The sequence below is a fragment of the Lutra lutra genome, chromosome 13, assembly GCF_902655055.1.
Source record: "Lutra lutra chromosome 13, mLutLut1.2, whole genome shotgun sequence".
In the NCBI taxonomy this organism is placed as follows: domain Eukaryota; kingdom Metazoa; phylum Chordata; class Mammalia; order Carnivora; family Mustelidae; genus Lutra; species Lutra lutra.
The window spans coordinates 42,351,441-42,371,633 of record NC_062290.1 but is presented as its reverse complement, the minus strand read 5'-3'; the positions used below and the strand labels follow the sequence as shown (position 1 = coordinate 42,371,633).

At 38.3% G+C, this 20,193-nt stretch overlaps 1 protein-coding gene across 7 annotated transcripts in view; it reads right to left on the bottom strand.

Moving 5' to 3' along the window:
• Window positions 1–20,193, bottom strand: part of CCDC171 (coiled-coil domain containing 171) — a 303,028-nt gene that overhangs the window by 182,164 nt on the left and 100,671 nt on the right. For all 7 annotated transcript variants that reach the window (XR_007122375.1, XM_047700701.1, XM_047700703.1 and 4 more), the window contains 4 exons: window positions 16,849–16,951; window positions 3,158–3,264; window positions 1,306–1,395; window positions 59–259 (listed from right to left, as the gene is read on the bottom strand). Coding sequence is in view for 6 of the 7 variants with exons in the window: in XM_047700701.1 (XP_047556657.1) it covers window positions 59–259; window positions 1,306–1,395; window positions 3,158–3,264; window positions 16,849–16,951 (501 nt within the window). In the remaining variant the exon portion in view is untranslated. The remainder of the gene's footprint in view (window positions 1–58; window positions 260–1,305; window positions 1,396–3,157; window positions 3,265–16,848; window positions 16,952–20,193) is intronic.

Sequence of the window (20,193 nt, the reverse complement as noted above, 5' to 3'; positions counted from 1 at the left end):
TTAGAAAATTGAGATTAGTGAAGGTCTTTCCTGCCAGGCATCCTGTGTCAGGTAATACCTCAGTATCCTTCTGGAAAGCCTGGGCAAGCTTCTGCAGTTCACTCTCCGACTGGGCTGCTCGAGCCTTTTCTTTCTCCCAACAGTGCAGCACATTTTGTAGTTCCACTTTCAAAGTGCTTATGAGAGCCTCTCTGTCTGCACATTTCGTGCGTAAATGACTTAACTCTTTACTCACATCAGCCAGTTTATCCTGAAGGTCCTGTCCGAGATGCAAAATAGAGAGACTGCATGAAGGCTGGCCAGTAAAGGGGCTGAGGTTGCAAAGACAAAATACATAATAATGAAGACCTCCCACACTTTACCATAAAACAATCACAAGCACAAGCATTTGGCTACAATGCTAAACATTACAGTAATTTACTGAATCAATTTTCTAAGTATACCATTTTCGCTCAAAAGTTAGAAAAAACTATTAAGTTTTTTTTTAATTTATTTTGTTTTAACACTGAAACATCAAATGTTCATAAGATGGCTAATTCCAGAAAGCTCTTTGAAAAGGAGTTTTCCTTTCAATTCATTATAAAAAAAAAAATAGCTTGGCAGCTCAAAAAACTTTTAAATGTTTTACATTTAATATAAGAACATTTACCTCCCAATGACATCCAAATACCAATAGAAATCTCAAGTGTGTGACATAAAATTCTGAACTATTTCTTCTTCAACCTTATTAACAAATTCTACTGAAGTATGTCCATGACAAACTCAATATAAATCGACACAAAAAATTTCCAACTCTGAGACTTCCCTCAGTATAATTTTGCAAAGATGTAGTTTTTGTACTACAAAAACCCACCGCAGAAAATAAAATAAACTCTTGCCTTGGACCTTAGCCAGACACAGTCTCAGCCCATTATTAGGCATGATGCTCTAAAAACAATTGCTCCACCCTAAAATGATGAAAACGGACTCCAAATACTGATGTGCTTATGTAAAATATGTTGAATACGGATCTGGGGCTGGGCATTAAATCTTAAATCATTTTTTGAATCTATGGTATTATAATTATTAAATCTGGGAAATACATCTTTCCTTTAACCAAAATAATTTCCAACCAACTTTTATTTTTTTAGTGAAAAATACATTCTTGTTACTTTGATCAACAATAAAAAATCAAAATTGTATCCAAATGTACTTAATAAAAAATAGGGAGATACATTTTCAGATATCTCTACTTTAAAAGTATTGCCTAAATAATCATATTTGTTTCTGAATACAAAAGGAAAAGGTTATTCTAAGTCATAATACCTTTATATTTTTAGTGTGAGACTCTATCTTCTGTTTGGTAGAATCAAGTTCACCCGATGCCTTTTCTTTAGCATCATTCATGCTGTTTAGCTGATGAAAGAAAATGTAAGTTACTTTTTTTTATGTTTTCCAGGGGTGAGTCATTCAAAAGCTAATCTTTAAATGTTGTTTTAGGCAATTACTTAAACGCCAATGTTCCAATAGCGATTAAGAATCTTGAAAAATTATTTCTTTTGGTTAACCCTGTCATTTCTGTCATGAGTTCACGTGGTGAAAAAGAAAAAGCATTCAAGCTTAAAATGTCAGTGATGTTCCTGTTTTTTCCTCGATGGCTGGATAAAGGATTTTGTGCTTACTGTAAACAAATACAACTTTATTCTTAAACTCCTACCGGACCAAAATGCCAAAAGCAGTGGCATCTATACAGAGAGAAGAAAAGCACAGAGAGCAGAAGACTGTTGTTTCTATACATCATGGGGGTATTCAGGGGTCTCTCACTCCATATGACAACTTCAGGGTCGGTCACATGCAGTCCTACTGGGAAGGCTTGTGGCAGGTCATCAGTTGGTCCTGCTCCGCTTGTGATTTATTTTCTTTGACAGTTCATTCTTCTTTCTGTCAGACTGCTCTTTTTGCTTTCTTTGCAGCCACCCCCTTGGTCTCCCCACTGCTGTCTCTGGCACTGGTTCACAACAAAGCACATTACTAAGCCAAAGCCTGCTGAGTCGACTTTTCAACTGTGCTAAGGATCACGTGACATTCATCCTCCCAAATAACAATTCGCTGTGGGTAATATGTTCCTAGTTACCCTGCAGCGTCCAGACCTAGGCCTCAGAAGAGTTGCATAAACTACTAACAATACAGGTTGTCTTGTCTCACTAGGAAAGACTTAGCAGTGTGTTCTTTATAGAAATTTAATTATTTCCATGGTCACTTTCTTTTTGCCCTTTGAACAATTACAGAGGGTATTAAGAAGACCTCACTTTTCCTTCTTTGTTGACCGTGGTAAACTATAGTAAAATAAACCTCCTCTGAAATGTGAAATAGAATGATTGTGTGGCCTTGTGTTATTTGAAAGAAACAAACAAAAGGATAGACAGTGAATTCCATGCTCTGTGGCTTGTCTTTGGTTTGAACAATCTGTTGGTTGTTTTGCTAACTAATTGTATTTCATGTAATTATTTCATACTCTCTAGTTTGACAAGAGCCAACTAAACAAACTCTTCAATTTTTAAAGCACAAATTCATAAAACATTTTAATACCCAAGAAAATTACCAACCCGCACAATAAACAACACAAATGAGATGAAAAATAAAAGCACGAGCTTTTTTAATCAGCAAACCAAAAACTACCAGGCTACATCAGACAGACACTGGTTTTTGAAAGCTTCTTTAACAGTTCTTCAGAGAATGAGAACTAACCTCTCTCGTTTTGTTAAGACATCCGTAATTTGTTGAAATCTTACCCTAAAATCTTGTCAAAACCGGAATTTCCACTACCTAGTCCTAATTTCCTAAAACCATGTTAACATTCAAATAGAATACATATTACCTTAGATGACTTGTGTCTTTTTTTATTAACTTCAAATAGATAAATTTTGAAGGCCAAGAAGTGACAGAGTCTTCGTAACTTTGAAAATAAAAGTATGACTTTAGAGTTACAAAACCGTGAGTGAGACACGACTTTAGGCCACACTTAAAGAAAGAACAGCGACAGACGATTTATTATTTTTTGTATCTGGGAAGCTGTCAATTCAACATTCCCAATCTTTCTGACCTTTGTAACAAGCACAGAACCGGAGTGCTGCAGGCCGAAGGCGAGAAGTGTGGAGCCAAGTAGTGCAAGTGTTACCTCATTAGACGCCTCTTCCAGCTTGTTCTGGTAATCTGTCAAGGTACGCCTCAAAGTCTCAAGGACAACAGAGAAGCTGGGAGGTTTATCTTTGTCCTTGTGGATACCTAGAGAAAAATGTAAGATGAAAATATATCCTAAAGTCACAAGGAGACAAAAGCTAAGTAAACAGTAACAGAGATATTACAATTAGATAGAGCTGAAAAGATGTTATGAAACACAGCAGAGTCTTCCTCTCCAAAGTATACTACTGTATAGCCAAGTATTAATAGCCTTTCTAAACAAATGATCAAATTAAGTTCATAAGGTATCAAGTGCAAATTTACGACTACTCCCTACCTTACTGAGGCCCACACTATATTTAGTAGTGAGCTTCTTTTCCCTCCATCGCCTAAATAACTGAAGTATTTGTACACACCTGTTATCCAACAATTAAATGAACAGCCCAAATACTAACCTTGTTTTGGGAAGTTACACACCAGTTACTTTGGTCCTTGTGTTTCTGATCAGTCAGGCCTATTTTGCTTAAATAATAATTTCTGAACCCAAGAGCACATAATTTTCTGTTATGCTTGGAAACACTCTTCAACCCTTAAAATTCTCAAGTTACAATTTGAAATAAATAACAAAAATGCTATTATCTACATAGGCCCACATCATGTTTGAATTAAAACCCTTAAAACTGATACTTATTATAAAAATATGAGTATTTCCATATTATGCCCTCAAACTATTTTAATTTAGTTGGGCCATAAGTTAGTTGAGCCAATCAAGGTCACATGGTCAACTGTAGCTCAAAAGATTAATCCAAAATCATCAAAAGTTTAGTTTTAAAAACCGCTTTAAATTGATTGTTCACTGTACTTCTCTTTTACTGTTAAAAAACAAGTAGCAAATGTTGAAATATTCTATTAAAAATATTTCTCTTTTCCTGTTATAATTTCTCCCCAGCATATTTTACAATCTATTGCAAAAGACAAGAAACATATTTTTAACAAGGATGATTTCAAAAAGAAGCATTCATAATATATGTTTTATTATTCATTGGCTCTTTCATTCAAATACTTTACTGAATTCCTACTACTTACTAATCCAAGGCATTAGGTAAATGGAGGTGAATAAGATTAGTGTAGTCTTTGTCCTCAGAGAATTTACAGTCTAAAAAGAGGAGGAAAGAGGGGCCCCTGGATGGCTCAATCAGTTGGAGGTCCCAACTCTTGATTTCAGCTCAGGTCATGATCTGTAGGGGGTGGGATAGAGCCTCAGCATGAAGTCTGCCCCCCCTCTCCCTCTACTCCTCCCCCTCCCCCCACCCCTGCCTTGTTCCTGTTTTCACTCTATCTCTAAAATAAATAAATAAAATCTTTTAAAGAAGAAAAAAGAGGAGGAAGATAGTAAACAAATAATTACATGAGACTATTTATCCATTCCTCATGTATTCAACTGCTAGAACTTTTGGAGGATAGGATAGAAGGCAATAAAGGAAAGAAGAAAGAAAGAAAGAGAGGAGGAAAGGAAGGAAGGAAGAAAGGGAGGGAAAATTTTGGTAAATGACAGGCTATCTCAGAATATTGGTGATATTTAGTGTTTTAATAGTGGACAAAATGTTACTAATAAATTTATTACATTCATCCAGGTATAATTTAAACACTATCTTAAGTATGGGTTCACCTTAGATTTTCTTAAACAAAAGAATATTTAACCAAAAAAAAAAAAAACCAGAAGTAATATGGAAACAACACATATCCCAGCGAGGCAAAAAAAAAAAAAAGAGAGAGAGAGAGACCCTGCTCTGAACCATAATGGAGGAGACAGTACTCTTTATAATTACTATGAGTTAGAAAGACAACTCATTAAAAATTTTATTAAAGGTCTTACCAAATATATATTTTTTAAATTGCTCTTGCACAAGATAAAAAAAATGTAATGTATAATTCTTTTCTTTTGCTACTACACAAGTAGGCCATGAATAAATCATGCAAGGACACTCGGGAAATCTGCTGGCTTTTACAATAAGGGAGAAAACTTCCTCTTAGAAATTCAGAAGAATAAAACCATTTTAATATGAGTGTTAAAGGGTAAGAGGACAAAATGCCCTGTCCTTACTGACCCATGCATATTCTTATACTCTACATAAAATAAAGTCTCTTTGCTTGAAAATGCTTTTATAATAAAGCCAGTTGAAATACAAAGTATGCATTAAGTCTCACCCACATCCATTATAAAAAGAAATCGTTTCTGGTCCCTTAACATGGCAAAATGCTTATAAATAAGAATAAAGGGTCACTAGGACTCAGGACATTACTGACAATTTGATTTAACCTAATAATATTCTAACCCTTGAATATTATAAGAAACAATAACCTATTAATGATATCATATCAAAGAAAGCTCTAAAAATCCACAGATGAAGAGCCATAAAAATAATTTGAAAAGTGGTCATAAATGGCTTTTCAAAGGTCAAAGTCCAAACGAAGAACATAATATGTTAGAACACTTTATATTTCAAAATACCAACTCAAAACCTTCCAACTTTCTCTCCATATGTGTATGTCTCAGTACTTGGAGGCCAGCTCTATACTTTCCCATCACCGCCACCTGTTTCAGTCTCTCTTATTCACTTTGATTATTAAGTATATTTCAACTCTGGGTATACCTCGGCAAATCTTTTTTTTTGTTTTTGTATTTGAGAATTTTCATATTTTATTTTGTATTTCTACTCAACATCATAACACTTACATTAAATATAAAAATATGTGTGTGTGTGTGTAACCACAGCATAACCAGTGAATGTTTTATTATTTATAGTGATATTCTTCTTTTCTGGTATGTATCATATGATTTTATTTTTAAGCATTATTATCCTTTGTGATTTGAAGCAAACCACCTGAATCTGATTCTGATTAACAATTCCACTCGGGTTGTGGTATAATTATTTGGCTAAAAAGGCCAACCTTAACCGGCAATGCTTCTGACCAGAGAAGATTTTTGGGGAAGAATGAATTTTCCATCCTGTGTGGGACTAATCAATCTCCTGTCAAGGGCATACCTTTCTTTCATGATCTCATGGTGGATTAGAAACTGCTATCCTAATAAAGAGCACCCAATTTCTATGTTTCTTAGGTATACACTTACCTAGAATGATTACATAAAGGCAAATCTTCTTTTGAATGAGTAGCCCACTGCAGAGAGGGAGGTAGGATAAATGGTTCCAAGCCTTCAATTTAAATGTTTTCTTTTAAAGAAACTCAAAATCTTAGTATTTTTACCTGGCCCAAATAAACCACAGTTTCTCAAGCCGATGTTACTACCTCAGTAACCTATAGTTCCACAGTAAGTTGTCATGAATAAGGTAACTCTATCTCTTCAACCATCTCAAACATTCTCTTATCTACTTCAGTTTCCTGCAAGACCCCAAAAGGGGAGAATTATTAAGAAATAATGGAGAGGGTGCCTGGGTGGCTCAGTTGTTTAAGCATTTGCCTCCAGTTCAGGTCAGCATCCCAGGGTCCTGGGATCGAGTCCCACATGGGGCTCCAGCTCACCAGGAAGTCTGCTTCTCCCTCTACCTTTCCCCTCTACTAGTGGTCTCTCTCACTCTCTCTCTCTAAAATAAATGAGATTAAAAAAAAAAAAAGGAAAGAAAGAAAAAGAATAGAGAGACAACAGAAGGCAAAAGACTGAGTTTTTTTAAGAATATATATGTGTATGTATGTGTGTATAAATGTATGTATACATACATATAGAACATGAGTAGTCCTGTTCAACCTCAGAATAGGAAAAAATGTGGATTTTTATTTTATTTTATTATTATTTTATTTTAATGTGGATTTTTAATCACATAGTAAGACAAAGAAAATACATTCAGATGGGTTATATCTTCACCTAAGAAAATCAAAATACATTGGTGACCAAGAAAATTCCTTTTTCACTCCAAAAGCATTAAATATAAACATTTTGTTGGCAGTTATGCTTGTCAAACTGAGACTACATTCTGCATATTAATTTGTTTTACTCACTGAGATCATAAACATCTTCCTTATCTTATAAACACAGGTACCCATTCTGGAATTTCTAAGGAAAATGGCTTCTAACTTCCCTAACATATGGAGAGTACTTATTATGTAAGTCATGCTCACTCAACCCCTAACTATGTCTCCAGGGTAAGTTAAAAACAAAAACAAAAACAAAACACAAACACTTTCTTTACCAATGTTTGAGAAATGTATTGTTGAGGGGAGCCCCAGCATCCGTGATGACCTAGCTCTGTGGGGCTCAATAAGTTCTGTGTAGCAGGGATAACAGCAATCAAGCTAGGTTCCCTGAATTCAGTGAAGATGATGGGATCTGGATCTGGGTGACAAAGGCCAAGTAGTAGCACTTAACTTCCAGAAACAAACTGGACATGGTTGAAATCAAAGCAGTAAACAAAATGGTTTTACCCACAGAGATCGCTGGTGTTGGCTAACTGATCATAGCGCTCATAGGACTAAAATAGGTAGGCACTCTACTTAAATGTTATCTGATTCGTATAAGTAGAAAAGCTCTAGGTCTAATTGCCAGAGGTCTAAATGCAATCAACATAGAAAAGAGTCTTGGCTCTCAACCCATGATCAGACTTGAGCTAGTTCACAGACCCAGTATCTCTTGAATAAAGAGGAGGAGTTCCCTTGGGAAACCCTCACATACTGCCAGAAGATCATACTGTAAATCTTCCTCCTCACCTTCCTCAAAGAAACATGGAACCATTTACCAAGGTGATTATGCCCTGGAAAAAGGGGATTATCACTAGGATAACTGGGCACTGGATCTGGGCTGACACTGACACTTAGAGAACTAACACGCCATTGTGGTTCACTAGTTAGGGTAGGAGCTGATAAAGGTCAGGAGATGGACTGAGTTTTGGCTAAATTTCTATTACCAGTGGCCCCAGCAGGTACCTGAACTCATTTCCCTGGTTTGGAATACAGAGCTAAGAAAAGACAAATGCAGAAACTGGCACCATATCCATACTAGTTCCCTGACGCATGGAGTGGAGGATTTACAGAGGAAAACTGAATAGAAAAAGAACACGTGGAAGTCACTAGAACTTTTACCTACCAAAATAGTAAGTCAAAAGTAATGTCACCTTTCTGGAGAGATTGCAGAGATCAGTGCCACTGGGAAGGACTTAAAAGATACAGGGGTGGTGATTCCAACCACATCAGCCTTCAACTCATCTATCTGGCTTGTGCAGGATATAGATGAATCTTGGGGAATGACAGTGAATTACCGTAAGCATAATTACACGTGATTGCAATTGCAGCTGCAGTTGGAGATGTAGTTTCATTGTTGCAGTCAATACATTTCCCGGCAATTGGAATGAAGCTATTTCTTCCATCTTCCTAGTAAAAACTACTAAGACAGTTTCCTTCAGCCATCAGGGCCAGCAATACACATTCACAGCTTTCCTCAGAGCTGTATCAACTCCAGCAGAATCTAGTCTATAGAAATCTTAATCAACTTTCCATTCCAAGAACATCACATCACACGTCCTACTTAGCTCTCTACCAAGTTGATGACAGCATTCTGATGGCTCAAGCTCCTGCAGGTCAAGTTTGGCAGGTCCTTGTAGAACCACATGTAAACTTTTAGGGTATTGGAACAAAGCAAGTCATCCTCTGCAGATAACTCTTCTCCTCTTGAGAATCAAGCTTCACACTTGCTACTGGTCCTCAGCAGATAATACATTCATGGCCACCAATTTACCATGAGACAAGAATTGCCCATCACAAAATCACTATTGTCTGATCTGGCAATCCATAAACTTGGGCATGCACAACAGCACTCCATCGTCAAGTGAAAGTGGTCTATACAAAACTGGATTCAAGTAAATCCGGAAGGTTCAATTAAGTTTTATGAGCAAATAGCCCAGATTTGAATGGGCCCTATGACTGTTATATTGCCTCCCCTCTTAATCCACAACCTGAATCCATGGAAGGTTTCCAATGACCTGTTGACTCATGGGAGAAAAAAAAAATGGGTCCAGTATATACACGGTTCTGTATATGCTGACACTAATTAAAAGTAGACAGTCGCAGCTCTACAACCCACCTCAAGGATGGCCCTGAAGGACAGGGATGAAGTGAAATTCTGCCAGTAGTCAGAACAAGTAATGGACCTTATCGCCATTTCACCTGGAATGAGAAATTACCAAAAGTACAAATGTACACCGATGTGTGGACAGTAGCTAAGAATTTAACAAAAATGGTCAGGGACTCGGAAAAGAACACAACTGGAAAATCGGTAACAAGATGACATGGGCAAGAGTACGTGGAAAGATGTATCCAAATGGGCACTGTGCTCAGACCAATCAGTAGAAGAAGATCTTAATAATTAGGAGGACAAAATGAGGCATTCTGTGGCTACTACCTAGCATCTCTTCTCAGCCACCTTCGTCCTTATCACCTTTGTTTTCTTTACAACAAAAGGGTCATGGAAGCAAGGATGCAGGGAATATATGGGCTCAGCAACACAGACTTCCATTCACCATGACTGATAGGATTAAAACCCCTGTTAAATGCAAAATCTATCAATAGCAGAGAAAGTGAACCCATGCTAGGGTTCATCTAGGACATCATCTCTAGGCCCTGGTGGCAAGCGGATTATCTTAAGTCACTTCCATCAGGGAAGGAGCAATGCTTCATTCCTACTAAGGTAGACACTAACTCTGGGTGTAGATTTTCCTTCCCTGACCATAGTATTTCTGCTGAAATCACCATCTGTGAATTTGCAAGAGATCTTATTCACAATTACATGTTCCACATAGCATTGCTTCTAACCAGGAAACTCAATTTATAGCAGATAAAATATGGAAATGGGCTCATTTCACTAATCATCTGTAATTAAAGTTAATAGATCAGGGGCACCTCAATCATAGAGCACATGACTCTTTATCTTGGGGTTCTGAGTTCGTGCCCCATGTTGGGTATAGAGATTACTTAAAAATCAAATTTTTAAAAAAGCTAATAGACCAGTAATTTCACTTCTGGGTGAATATCTAAGAGAACTGAAACAAGGTCTTGAGGAGGTATTTCCATGTTTATAGAAGGACTAGTCAAAGAGCCGAAAGGTAGAAGTGATCCAAGGTGCATCAGCAGATAAATAAAATGTAAATATTATTTAGCCTCAGAAAGGAAGGATTCCTGTCCCATGCTATAACATGGATGAAACTTGAGGTCCTTGTGCTAGGTGAAATAAGCCGATCACAAAAAGACTGATGCTATAAGATTCCACTCTATGAGGTATCTAAAGTAGTCAAATACATACAAACAGAAAGTAGAATGGTGGTTACCATAGGCTAAGAGTAAGGCGGAGAGGGGATATTAGTAATGTAGTAATTTGTAATTCGTTTTATGCATAAACTTGACTGGGACACAGATACTCAGTTAAACATTATTTCTGGATGTGTCTATGAGGATGTTTCTGGATGAGACTGACATTTGGATCAGTAGACTGAGAAAGCAGATCACCCTCCCCAGAGCAGATGGGCCTCATCCAATCCACTAAAGGTCTGAATAGAATAGAAGGCCAAATTAGAAGGAATTCTTTCTCTCTGCTGATTGCCTCCAAGTAGGGCCATTGGTCTTCTCCCGCCTTTTGACTCAGACTTCGACTGCAATCTACATCGGCAGCTCTCCTGGTTCTCAGCACTTCAGAATCAAAGTGGAACTACACCATCAGGCCTCCTGCGTCTCCAGCTTGCCAACTGCAGGTGCTGGGTTTCTTAGTCTTCATAATTGTGTGATTAATTAATGATCTCATTGGAGGATGTTGAACAATCTTACCGAAGTCACTCCCTTGGACTTTACAAACTGAAACAAGAGCATGAGGAAGTAGGCCAGTTATGGTTTGTAAACCTCGGTGGACAGGGAAGTGAGAGAAGTGAGAAGAATTCGCCAAATGACACCAAAAGAGACCCGTGTGCCTCTCTTATAGGCATCCTCAGCTTCTCGGTGACACATGAATCTCCAGTTAAAAGGTACTGGCCATGAGGTTCACAAGAACAATTAGAATTCTCAAGAAGATACCAGATCTAGACCACAGCCTTTTATGAAAGAAGTAAAGGAGGAGAAGAAAAGTCCAATTTGTTGTCCTGATTATCCTAAGAGCTGTCCCTAGGACTGCCCAATTCCTGGGTGATACATATATAAATACGCCTAAAGGCATCAAATGCTGTTGTTATAACTTCCCAGGGTCCTCTCCAGTAGAAAGAAAAAGAATACCTCGGGAGTATTACAAATGATTTCCTCAAGGAAGGAAAGGTTGAAGAAGGTCAGAGGGCTCTCAGTCAACAGGAAAGTCAACCACCCTGAGGAGGCTCCAAGACAGAGCCACAAGAAAAACTTTCTTTTGTGAACCTAAGGAAGGAAAAGTTACATTCTGTATGTTTGCTAACATCCTCAGGCAGAGGTGAAACTGTTTTAGAAGAAACACTTGAGGCAGAAAGACTACATAGGTTCAAAGTGAGAAAGGATTTTTCCCCACATACACCCTACTAGAAGAATTTTCACAAGAAAAGAAATGAGACAACAGCTGCAGTGCTTCAATTTCAGTAGGAAGCAGAAATATGAAATAAATGTCCCTGTTCAAGCAAACTGAGACTATCTTGTCTGATGATAGTATGCAATCAAGTTATTTCTATGGCCCATGGAAGATCACACATCTTTTCCACTTAAGGTCAATCTTCCTGATGATTCCATATGGATTGCTACCCAAAAGGCTGCTATAATTTGGAAAGAAACTCCATGACTACCTTTATTTTTTTAAAGATTTTATTTATTTATATGACAGAGAGAGAGATCACAAGTAGGCAGAGAGGCAGGCAGAGAGAAAGGGAGAAGCAGGCTCCCCACTGAGCAGAGAGCCCGATGGGGACCTCGATCCCAGGACCCTGAGATCATGACCTGAGCTGAAGGCAGAGGCTTAACCCACTGAGCCACCCAGGTGCCCCATGACTACCTTTATAACCTCAAAAATTAAAATGCAAAATGGACTTTTGACCTGATATTAATTCATTCACACTTTTATTCATTAATATGCAACCAAGATTTGCTGAGTGACTGCTTTATGCCAAGGAATCTTCTAGCTGCTTAAAGTATATTATTAAATAAAAGGGACAAATATCCTTGACTTCATGGAGCTTGGATATTGTCGGGATTAATTTTATGTGTCAATTTGACTGGGCTAAGCATGCCCAGATAACTGGCAAAACATTTCTGGGTGTGTCTGTGAAGGTGTTTCTGAAGCAAATTAGCATTTGAATCCGTAGACTGAATAAAGCTCTGCCCTCACCAATGTGGGCGAGTATCATCCAATCTATTGCCTCCTTATCCCCCCATCACAGACAAAATGGCAGAAGGAGGACAAATTCTCTCTTTCTTCTCGAGCTGGGACTTCCAAATCCTCCTTCGGACCCCAGGAGCCCCGGGTTCTCAGGCCTTTGGATTCAGACTGAATTATACCACTGGCTTTCCTGGGTCTTCAGTTTGCAGACAACAGGTCATGGGATTTCCCAGGCTCTATAACCACATGAGCCACTCCTACATCTATCCTATTGGTTCTGTTTCTTCAGAGAATTCTGACTAACACTGATAAAAAAAATGCACCGTGTAGTGTGTTAAAAATGTTGGACAGCAATAAGTGCTATGGGGAAGAAAAGAAGTAGAAGAGAAAAGGGAGAGGTAGTGAGACAAGTCGCATGGGAATAAGTAGCAGGTAAGCATCAGAGTGAGACCTGGGCATAGATTTACAAAGACAAGAGAGAGGGGTCTGGCTGGTTCAGTCAGTAAAGCATGTAACTCTTGATCTTGGGATTCTGAGTTCTAGCCCCACGTTGGGGGTAGAGATTACTTAAGAAAATAAAAAATCTTTTTAAAATTTTTTTAAATAAATAAAATGAAAAGATGAGAGAGAGCTATGCAGACACATCTAAGTAAAGAACTTTCCAGGTAAGTTTCCAGAAAGAATAGCCAGCACAATGGCCCCCAAGGCAAGAGCATGTTTGGTGTGCTCCAGAAGCAAAAAGAGGCCAGAGGGGCCAAAACAGAAAGAGGTACAGGGGAAGTCAAAGGGGTGATAAAGGACAGGGGCAGACCATGTTGGGTCTTCCAAGCCACTGCTAGTACTTCAGTTTCTACGCTTAATGAAATGCAGAGCCCAGGAAGATTTAAAGCAAAGGAATATCATGCTCTGTCTTGGGTTTTCAAATGATCATCCTGGTGGCTACAGAGAAAACAGACTGCAGTGGGGAGCAGGGTGGACGGAGAGAAAGGCAGCCAGAGGGAGCAGGGTTGGAGGCACTAGGAAACAAGGTGTGAACTACCACACTGATCACCCATGAAAAAATCAAGGTAAATCCTCTAAGTAAATAAATTCCTGAAGGTCTGACACTAACTGAAACTTGGCCTCATTTGCTACACGAAGATAAGCGGATGGGTTACTGTTACTTCAGAAACACTTAATGTAGAGGACCGACCGCAGAAGCTGAAGAAGATGGGGAAGAGAACAGCTGGCAACTCATGCCAACTCTGGATGAAAATTCATCCAAGAAAATAATTTTCATTCACCCCATTTTAAAAAGCAAGTAAAAACAAAACAAACAAATAACAACAACAAAAAAAAATTTTGTGACCATCAAAATTTCTACCATGGATTGCTACCAGTATCTTGAACTGAAAGGTAGTTAGAGGTAACAAAAGGAAGTTAAGCACTGTTGTCTACTGCCCAAACTGCAGAGCAGAGGATCTCTCTGGAAAACCTTTCTGGAGGTGACTGAATTAATTCTGTAACAAATTCTAAGGCTGCCCTATCATCACATAGTAACACCCTGTTTCTCTTTGAAACAGACTTGTCCTCAAAAACATATATACCGTGAGCTATATACATGTTTATATCACACAGGCACAGAGGACAAGTTAGTCTAGGATAAATTCTTATGTGACCTTATTTGTGAGGAGCAAAATATTTGTTCATCTTCATGGAGACGAAGCCAGGCCTGACATAGCAGACAATCCTAATTGTGCAGGTCCTTCCATATTAAGCAATAAAGCTTATTATTTATAGCCCTCCATGAAGTAATAAAACCCCACCCTGAACCCGCGTAAGCAGAAAGGGAATCCATCGGAGTCTCCCATGGCTGCCTCACGGAAGCCCAGGTCCAGAGGGAAAGCGGGTCCTGAGCAGGTAAGTAGATCAGCCCAGGTGCCAGCAGGAAGAGAGATGGTACTCTCTAAACTCTCAGAAGAGAATTTCATCAAGGTATTTCCAGAAGTGACAGGTTTTGTTAAATTATTTTAACAAACATTGTTTCACCTTGTGGTGAAGGCTGACCTCTAGAGACTACATGATCTGGGCTCCTCTGCCCTCTGGCTTCTGGTTGGATTTGGGCAGTGAGTGTACCTGTAGGTGATCAAGAGGGTGGAGGGAGAAAGAAACAAAAGGAAAGAAGAGAATGTCAGGGTATTCATTTCTTCTGTTTCCTCTGCTCCAATGCGTTCCTCATTTTTTAGCAGCCACAGCTCTCGTCAGGCAGGTCCTGTGCCTTGTATCAGACTATGGTGACAATGTGCCCTCCACTGGACCCTTTAGGCTTAGGCATGGGGTTTCCACTCTGGCTTGTTCTCTTTTTTTTTCCTTTTTAAGATTTATTTGAGAGAGAGAGAGAGAGAGAGAGCGCACGCGCACGCACGCATATGCCCACAAGTGGGGGGAGGGGCAGAGAGAGAAAATCTCAAGCAGACTCCCTGCTGAGTGCAGAGCCCCACGGGGGGCAGGATCCCATGACCCATGAGATCATGACCTGAACTGAAACTAAGAGTTGGACGCTTAACTGACTGAGCCACCCAGGTGCCCCTGTCTTACCTTACCTTATTGGTTCTCTTATCCTGTCCACATTTCCATAGATATCTTGATTAAATTCTCTTCTGACTAACTCTGCAGAGAGTGCCATCTCTTCCTGCTGGCATGCTGGCTGACACGCTTACCTGCTTAGGACCTAATTTCACTCTGGTCCTGGGCTTCCATTTAACAGATCAGGGAAGAATGGTTCTTGGTGGGTGCAAGAGTGAATAAGCAGTACCATATGGAAACAAAACAACTCTACAGCAATATGAAAATCACTAATTCACCATACAGTCCCTTTTCCAGAAACCCTTTCTCTATAATATATAGGCTGTGCCTATATATGGGAAACTAGGAGTTAAAAAGATGAAAAGAAAAGGAAAAACTTTAATAGTCTTCTTCAATAGGCTTAGCAATAGCCTGTGAGTTACTTTGTTATCAACTATTTCATTTTAAAATTCAAAAAAGATGTGGCATTATTTTTAGTTTTTTGAATTCAGCTCTGAAGAAATATTTAAAATAACATTGAAGCATAAGCTATACTAAGATAATAATTTAACAATTTTTAAAGCTCCTAAAACCATTAAGCAATGACACATCTCAATAATAAAACAGTACAATTACAAAAGAAAATTTTACTCTCCAAAGCTTTAACAAATATAATTGAACACTGGATATCTATATTTTTTATGTCCCCACAGTAACAAACCACAAAACACTAATGCTTTGGGTAAAAGATTAAATTTTAAGAAAAATTACAAGTTCATTTCATGAAAGACTGCTAAACTAATAGGAAGGCTAAAAACAGACCCCAAAAACCAGATAATAATAAAACACAATAAATCTCTAATAGCTCACCAGCACAAATCCGCAGATCCATAAAGTAATAATGGGCCTTGGTCATATCTTCTGCTTTTTCAAGCATGACACACTTTCTATAACTTACAAATTCCTTAAAGAACTAATTGGCCCAAAATCTGTTTGATTCCTTAAAAAAACAGAGCCCAATAGCTCAATTTTAAATTGTAATGAATTTAATTTTACATGCCTTTTGAAGAATACAACTGAGTCAGAAAAAAAGAGTAATTCGAGGCTGATGGTTTGGCAAAAGAAAATTGAGGTAGCAAGGTAAAAGGATTTAGGTCAAAGTTCCTATTACACACATAATGGCATATACACAAAAAAATTAAGAAAGTCGAAATCATGGACAGCATTCGTTAACCAGCTAGTGCTGCTTCTAGTTCCCAAAATACGCCTACCTAATATGCAATTTTTATAGTTCTTTATCTTATTAACCGTGCTAATACAAAAACCAAAATATTTCACCTAAGCACTCTTCTCTGGAGAGTGTATGTGTGGTAGTAGGAAGTGAAGGAGAAAACTGGCTTAGCATATGCACGCTGTTACAGGCTGTGTCCTACATAACCTTTTGAATGCATGACCTTTAAGTTGTTGAAGGTTGCTTCAGAATTTGGCTCAGTTTGATGGAAACATCTGTTCCCCTTGCAGGTATACTGTAAGGACTTTTTTCTCAGTTGGATTCAGAACACAGCAAGTGAGCCCTTGTCTGTCCAATCATACAGACCCCAACACTTGTAAATCAAGTTCTGGGAGGACAACAGCAGGTCCACATTCCGTCACCCTTTCTCAGCCAGCTAGGCCAACTGACTGCTGTGAGAACTGCTCTTATCATGTCATCAGATCGAAACATGTTGAGATGAGGGACTGGAAGAGGCATCTGCAGAATTCCCAAAATGTAGTGACTTTGGAACATTGACAGATGCATCTGTCATTTTATACCTTCAACTAACCTGATGTCCACTGGCCCGACACAGAAAAGCTGTCCAAGATCGATTCCAATTCTTTCACGTTATTTTCACATGTCTCTACTAGAAAGGCCTGGTGCTTCTTAGCCTTTTAATTAAGAAAACAATATACACATAATAAGGTCATGTATTATAAGAGCTGCAGATTTGTGTGAATATATACAGCATTGCTAAGTATAAGCAAGCTAATAATTACCCCCATTCAAATCTATTATTAATAAACCTCTTTCTGTCTTAATCATACCTTTTCCTTGGTTTAATGTAATTCTGTATAAGGTCTCAATAACAATTTACTGAGGTCTTGGTGCCTGGCACTAATTTATATATAATAATCCTTTTTATCCTCATGGCAATCCAAGAGAGAAGGGCTATTATTATCCCAACTTTACAGATAAGAAAACTGAGACAGAGAGGAATTAGGAAATACTTTAAAAGATCAAAGTCGCAGTCATGTGGGAAACTGCCGGATGGTGCCTACAGCGGGTGACTCAAGAGGTAACAGTAGCATAGGCTAGGGTCTTGGCTGTGAAAAGGAAAAGGGGTGGGGGGCAGAATACCTAGAAAATGGAATGGCCAGGCCCTTGGTGATACTGAATTGGGGTAGACTACACTGACTGCATTAAATTGGATTCGATTTAATTGGATCAGATTGGATGGGCTTGATGAAGTTGGGTCCGTGCTCAGATAAAAAGAAGAGTCAAGAGTGATCCCAAGTTTCAGGCTAAAAGAACTGGCAGATTTCAGTAGTACAGTGAGAACAATGGTAGTAGAGAAGGTCTTATTTGGGGAATTTTTGTTTATTTACTTGCTTGCTTTTTTTTGGCAGAGAGTACAAATCATGAATTCTGTTTCAATCACATTCCATTGGAAATACCTTGAAGACACTCTCAGTACCAGCAAAATGCCTGGAAAATAACAGGCCCTAAATAAATATATTTGAATTAATAAACAACAAATAAAATAGAAAAATAGGGGAGGCAGCTAGGTATAATGGTATAAAGCTCAGAAGAGAAGTCAGGAATGGGTTTGGGAATCACCTACAAATATTACCTGAGGCTTGCCTGGAAAGTGTTTGGCTGAGGAGAAAGAGCCTAGGACAAGGCCTTAAGGAACTCCAGAGAACAACTAATGAATCATTGAACCTTACATCAAAAACTAATGATGTACTATATGGTCAACCAACTGAACATTTAAAAAAAAAAAAAAAGTTAGAAAATAAAAAACCAGCAAAGCAGACTGAAAAAAGAAGAAAAACAGGAAAGTATAGCGTCATGGAAACCGAGACCATTTGAAGGACAGAGGTGTCAATTATGTCCAGTGTCACAGAATATTCAAGCAAAATGGAGACTAAGAAGTGTTAGTCTTAGAGGTCATTGGTGACCTTGATGAAATCTGCTATAAGTCAGACTGAAATAGGTTGAAGAAGTAGTAACTTTTTTTAGTTCTAATTGAGCAAGAGAGAAGTCAGTGGAAACAGGAAGTTTAGACAACCATTCCCTGATAAGAAGGGAAGGAGAGATGAAGGGAAGTAACTGGAAAGAAGAATGAAGTTAAAGAAGAGTGCAGTTGGCCCCAATTTTCTTGGCCTGCCAAGACTGCATTACAAGTGCGGTGTAGGTAGAGGAAGAGCGATCTGGTCCCCTCACCCATGCCTGCCTGGAATAGAACTGCTGCACCACAGGGCTCTGAGGGATGAGATAGTACAGCTGTTTGCCTCTCCCTGGAAGAAATCATAACCCCCAGCTAAGAGCCAAGGAGAGAGGAAGCGCCCATCTTCTTGTCTACAGTGCCTGGATACAGCTTCTATAATACAGAGCAGGGTGGAAAAAGGGATTATGGAACAGACCACCATTCAAATGCTATAGATTCTCACGGCTCTTACTGAAAATTGATCAATTTTCTTCTTTTTAACAGCTTGAGATATAATTTACATACTATCTAATTCAACCATTGAAAATAGACAATTCAGTGTTTTTTTTTTAAATAGATTCAAGTTGTACAACCAACATCACAATTAATTTTAGAACACTTTCATCACACCAACAAGAAACCCCACACCCATCAGCAATCACTCCCCATTCAGTCTCTTCAGCCCTCAGCAACCCTAACGTGCTTTCTAGCTCTCCAGATTTGCCTTCTCTGGGCATTTCATATAAATGGAATCACACACTATGTGGCTTTATGTGCCCGGCTTCTTTCACTTAGCTTGATGTTTTCAGGGTTCATCCATAATGAACCACTGGTTAGTACGTCATTTCTCTTTATGCCTGAATAATATTCCTTGACAAACTTCTAAACTGTTTTCCAAAGTGGGGGGCATCATTATACATTCTCAAGTGTCTGATAATTCCAATTTTTTCACATCCCCACTAATAACAAATTGTTACTACCTGGTTTTTAATTATAAGCATCCAAGTATGTGTGACCTAACATGTCATTTTGTTTTTTAAATTCTTTTGAGTATCATGGTTTTGATTTACATTTCTCCAATGACTGTTGATACTAAGCATCTTTTAATGTGTTTATTGGCCACTTACACATTTTGGAGAAGTCTCTGTTCAGATTTTTTGTCCATTTATCAAGTGGATTGTATTATTAAATTATAAGAGGTCTTTATATATCTTGGATAAAATTCCTTTGTCAGATATATGATCTGCAAATATTTTCTCTCATTCTGTGAGTTGTCTTTTTATTTTTCTCATGCTGTCCTTTAAAGGACCAAGGTTTTTAATTTTGATGATTAGTAGATTTTCTTTTTTTTTATTTTTATTTTTATTTATTTATTTGACAGAGAGACACAGCGAGAGAGGGAACACAAGCAGGGGGAGTGAGAGAGGGAGAAGCAGGCTTCCCACCAAGCCGGGACCCCGATGCGGGGCTCGATCCCAGAACCCCGGGATCATGACCTGAGCCGAAGGCAGACGCTTAACGACTGAGCCACCCAGGTGCCCCTGATTAGTAGATTTTCTTAAACGATACTTTCTCCTTTGCCCTTAGGACAATTTTCAGAGCTTTATATGATTGTTGGTTTTTTTTAACTTTTCATCAGTGAAATTATTGTTCTTCTAGGTAGAGAGTTCACCAAGCTCCTTATACCATTATTCCAGAGGTTATTCCCTATAATATGTTTTAATATCCTAAAGGTTTAGTCTCCTAAGTCTTGTTACTCAGAGTTTTCCTAGTATTATCACATAATTATATCTCCAGAAGAATGCCAGCATCATATTCACAAGTTACATGCAAACACACACACACAAAAATGCCTTTTACATATATATTACAGAAACATATAACATATATTATAATTACTATATTATTATAATTAATATA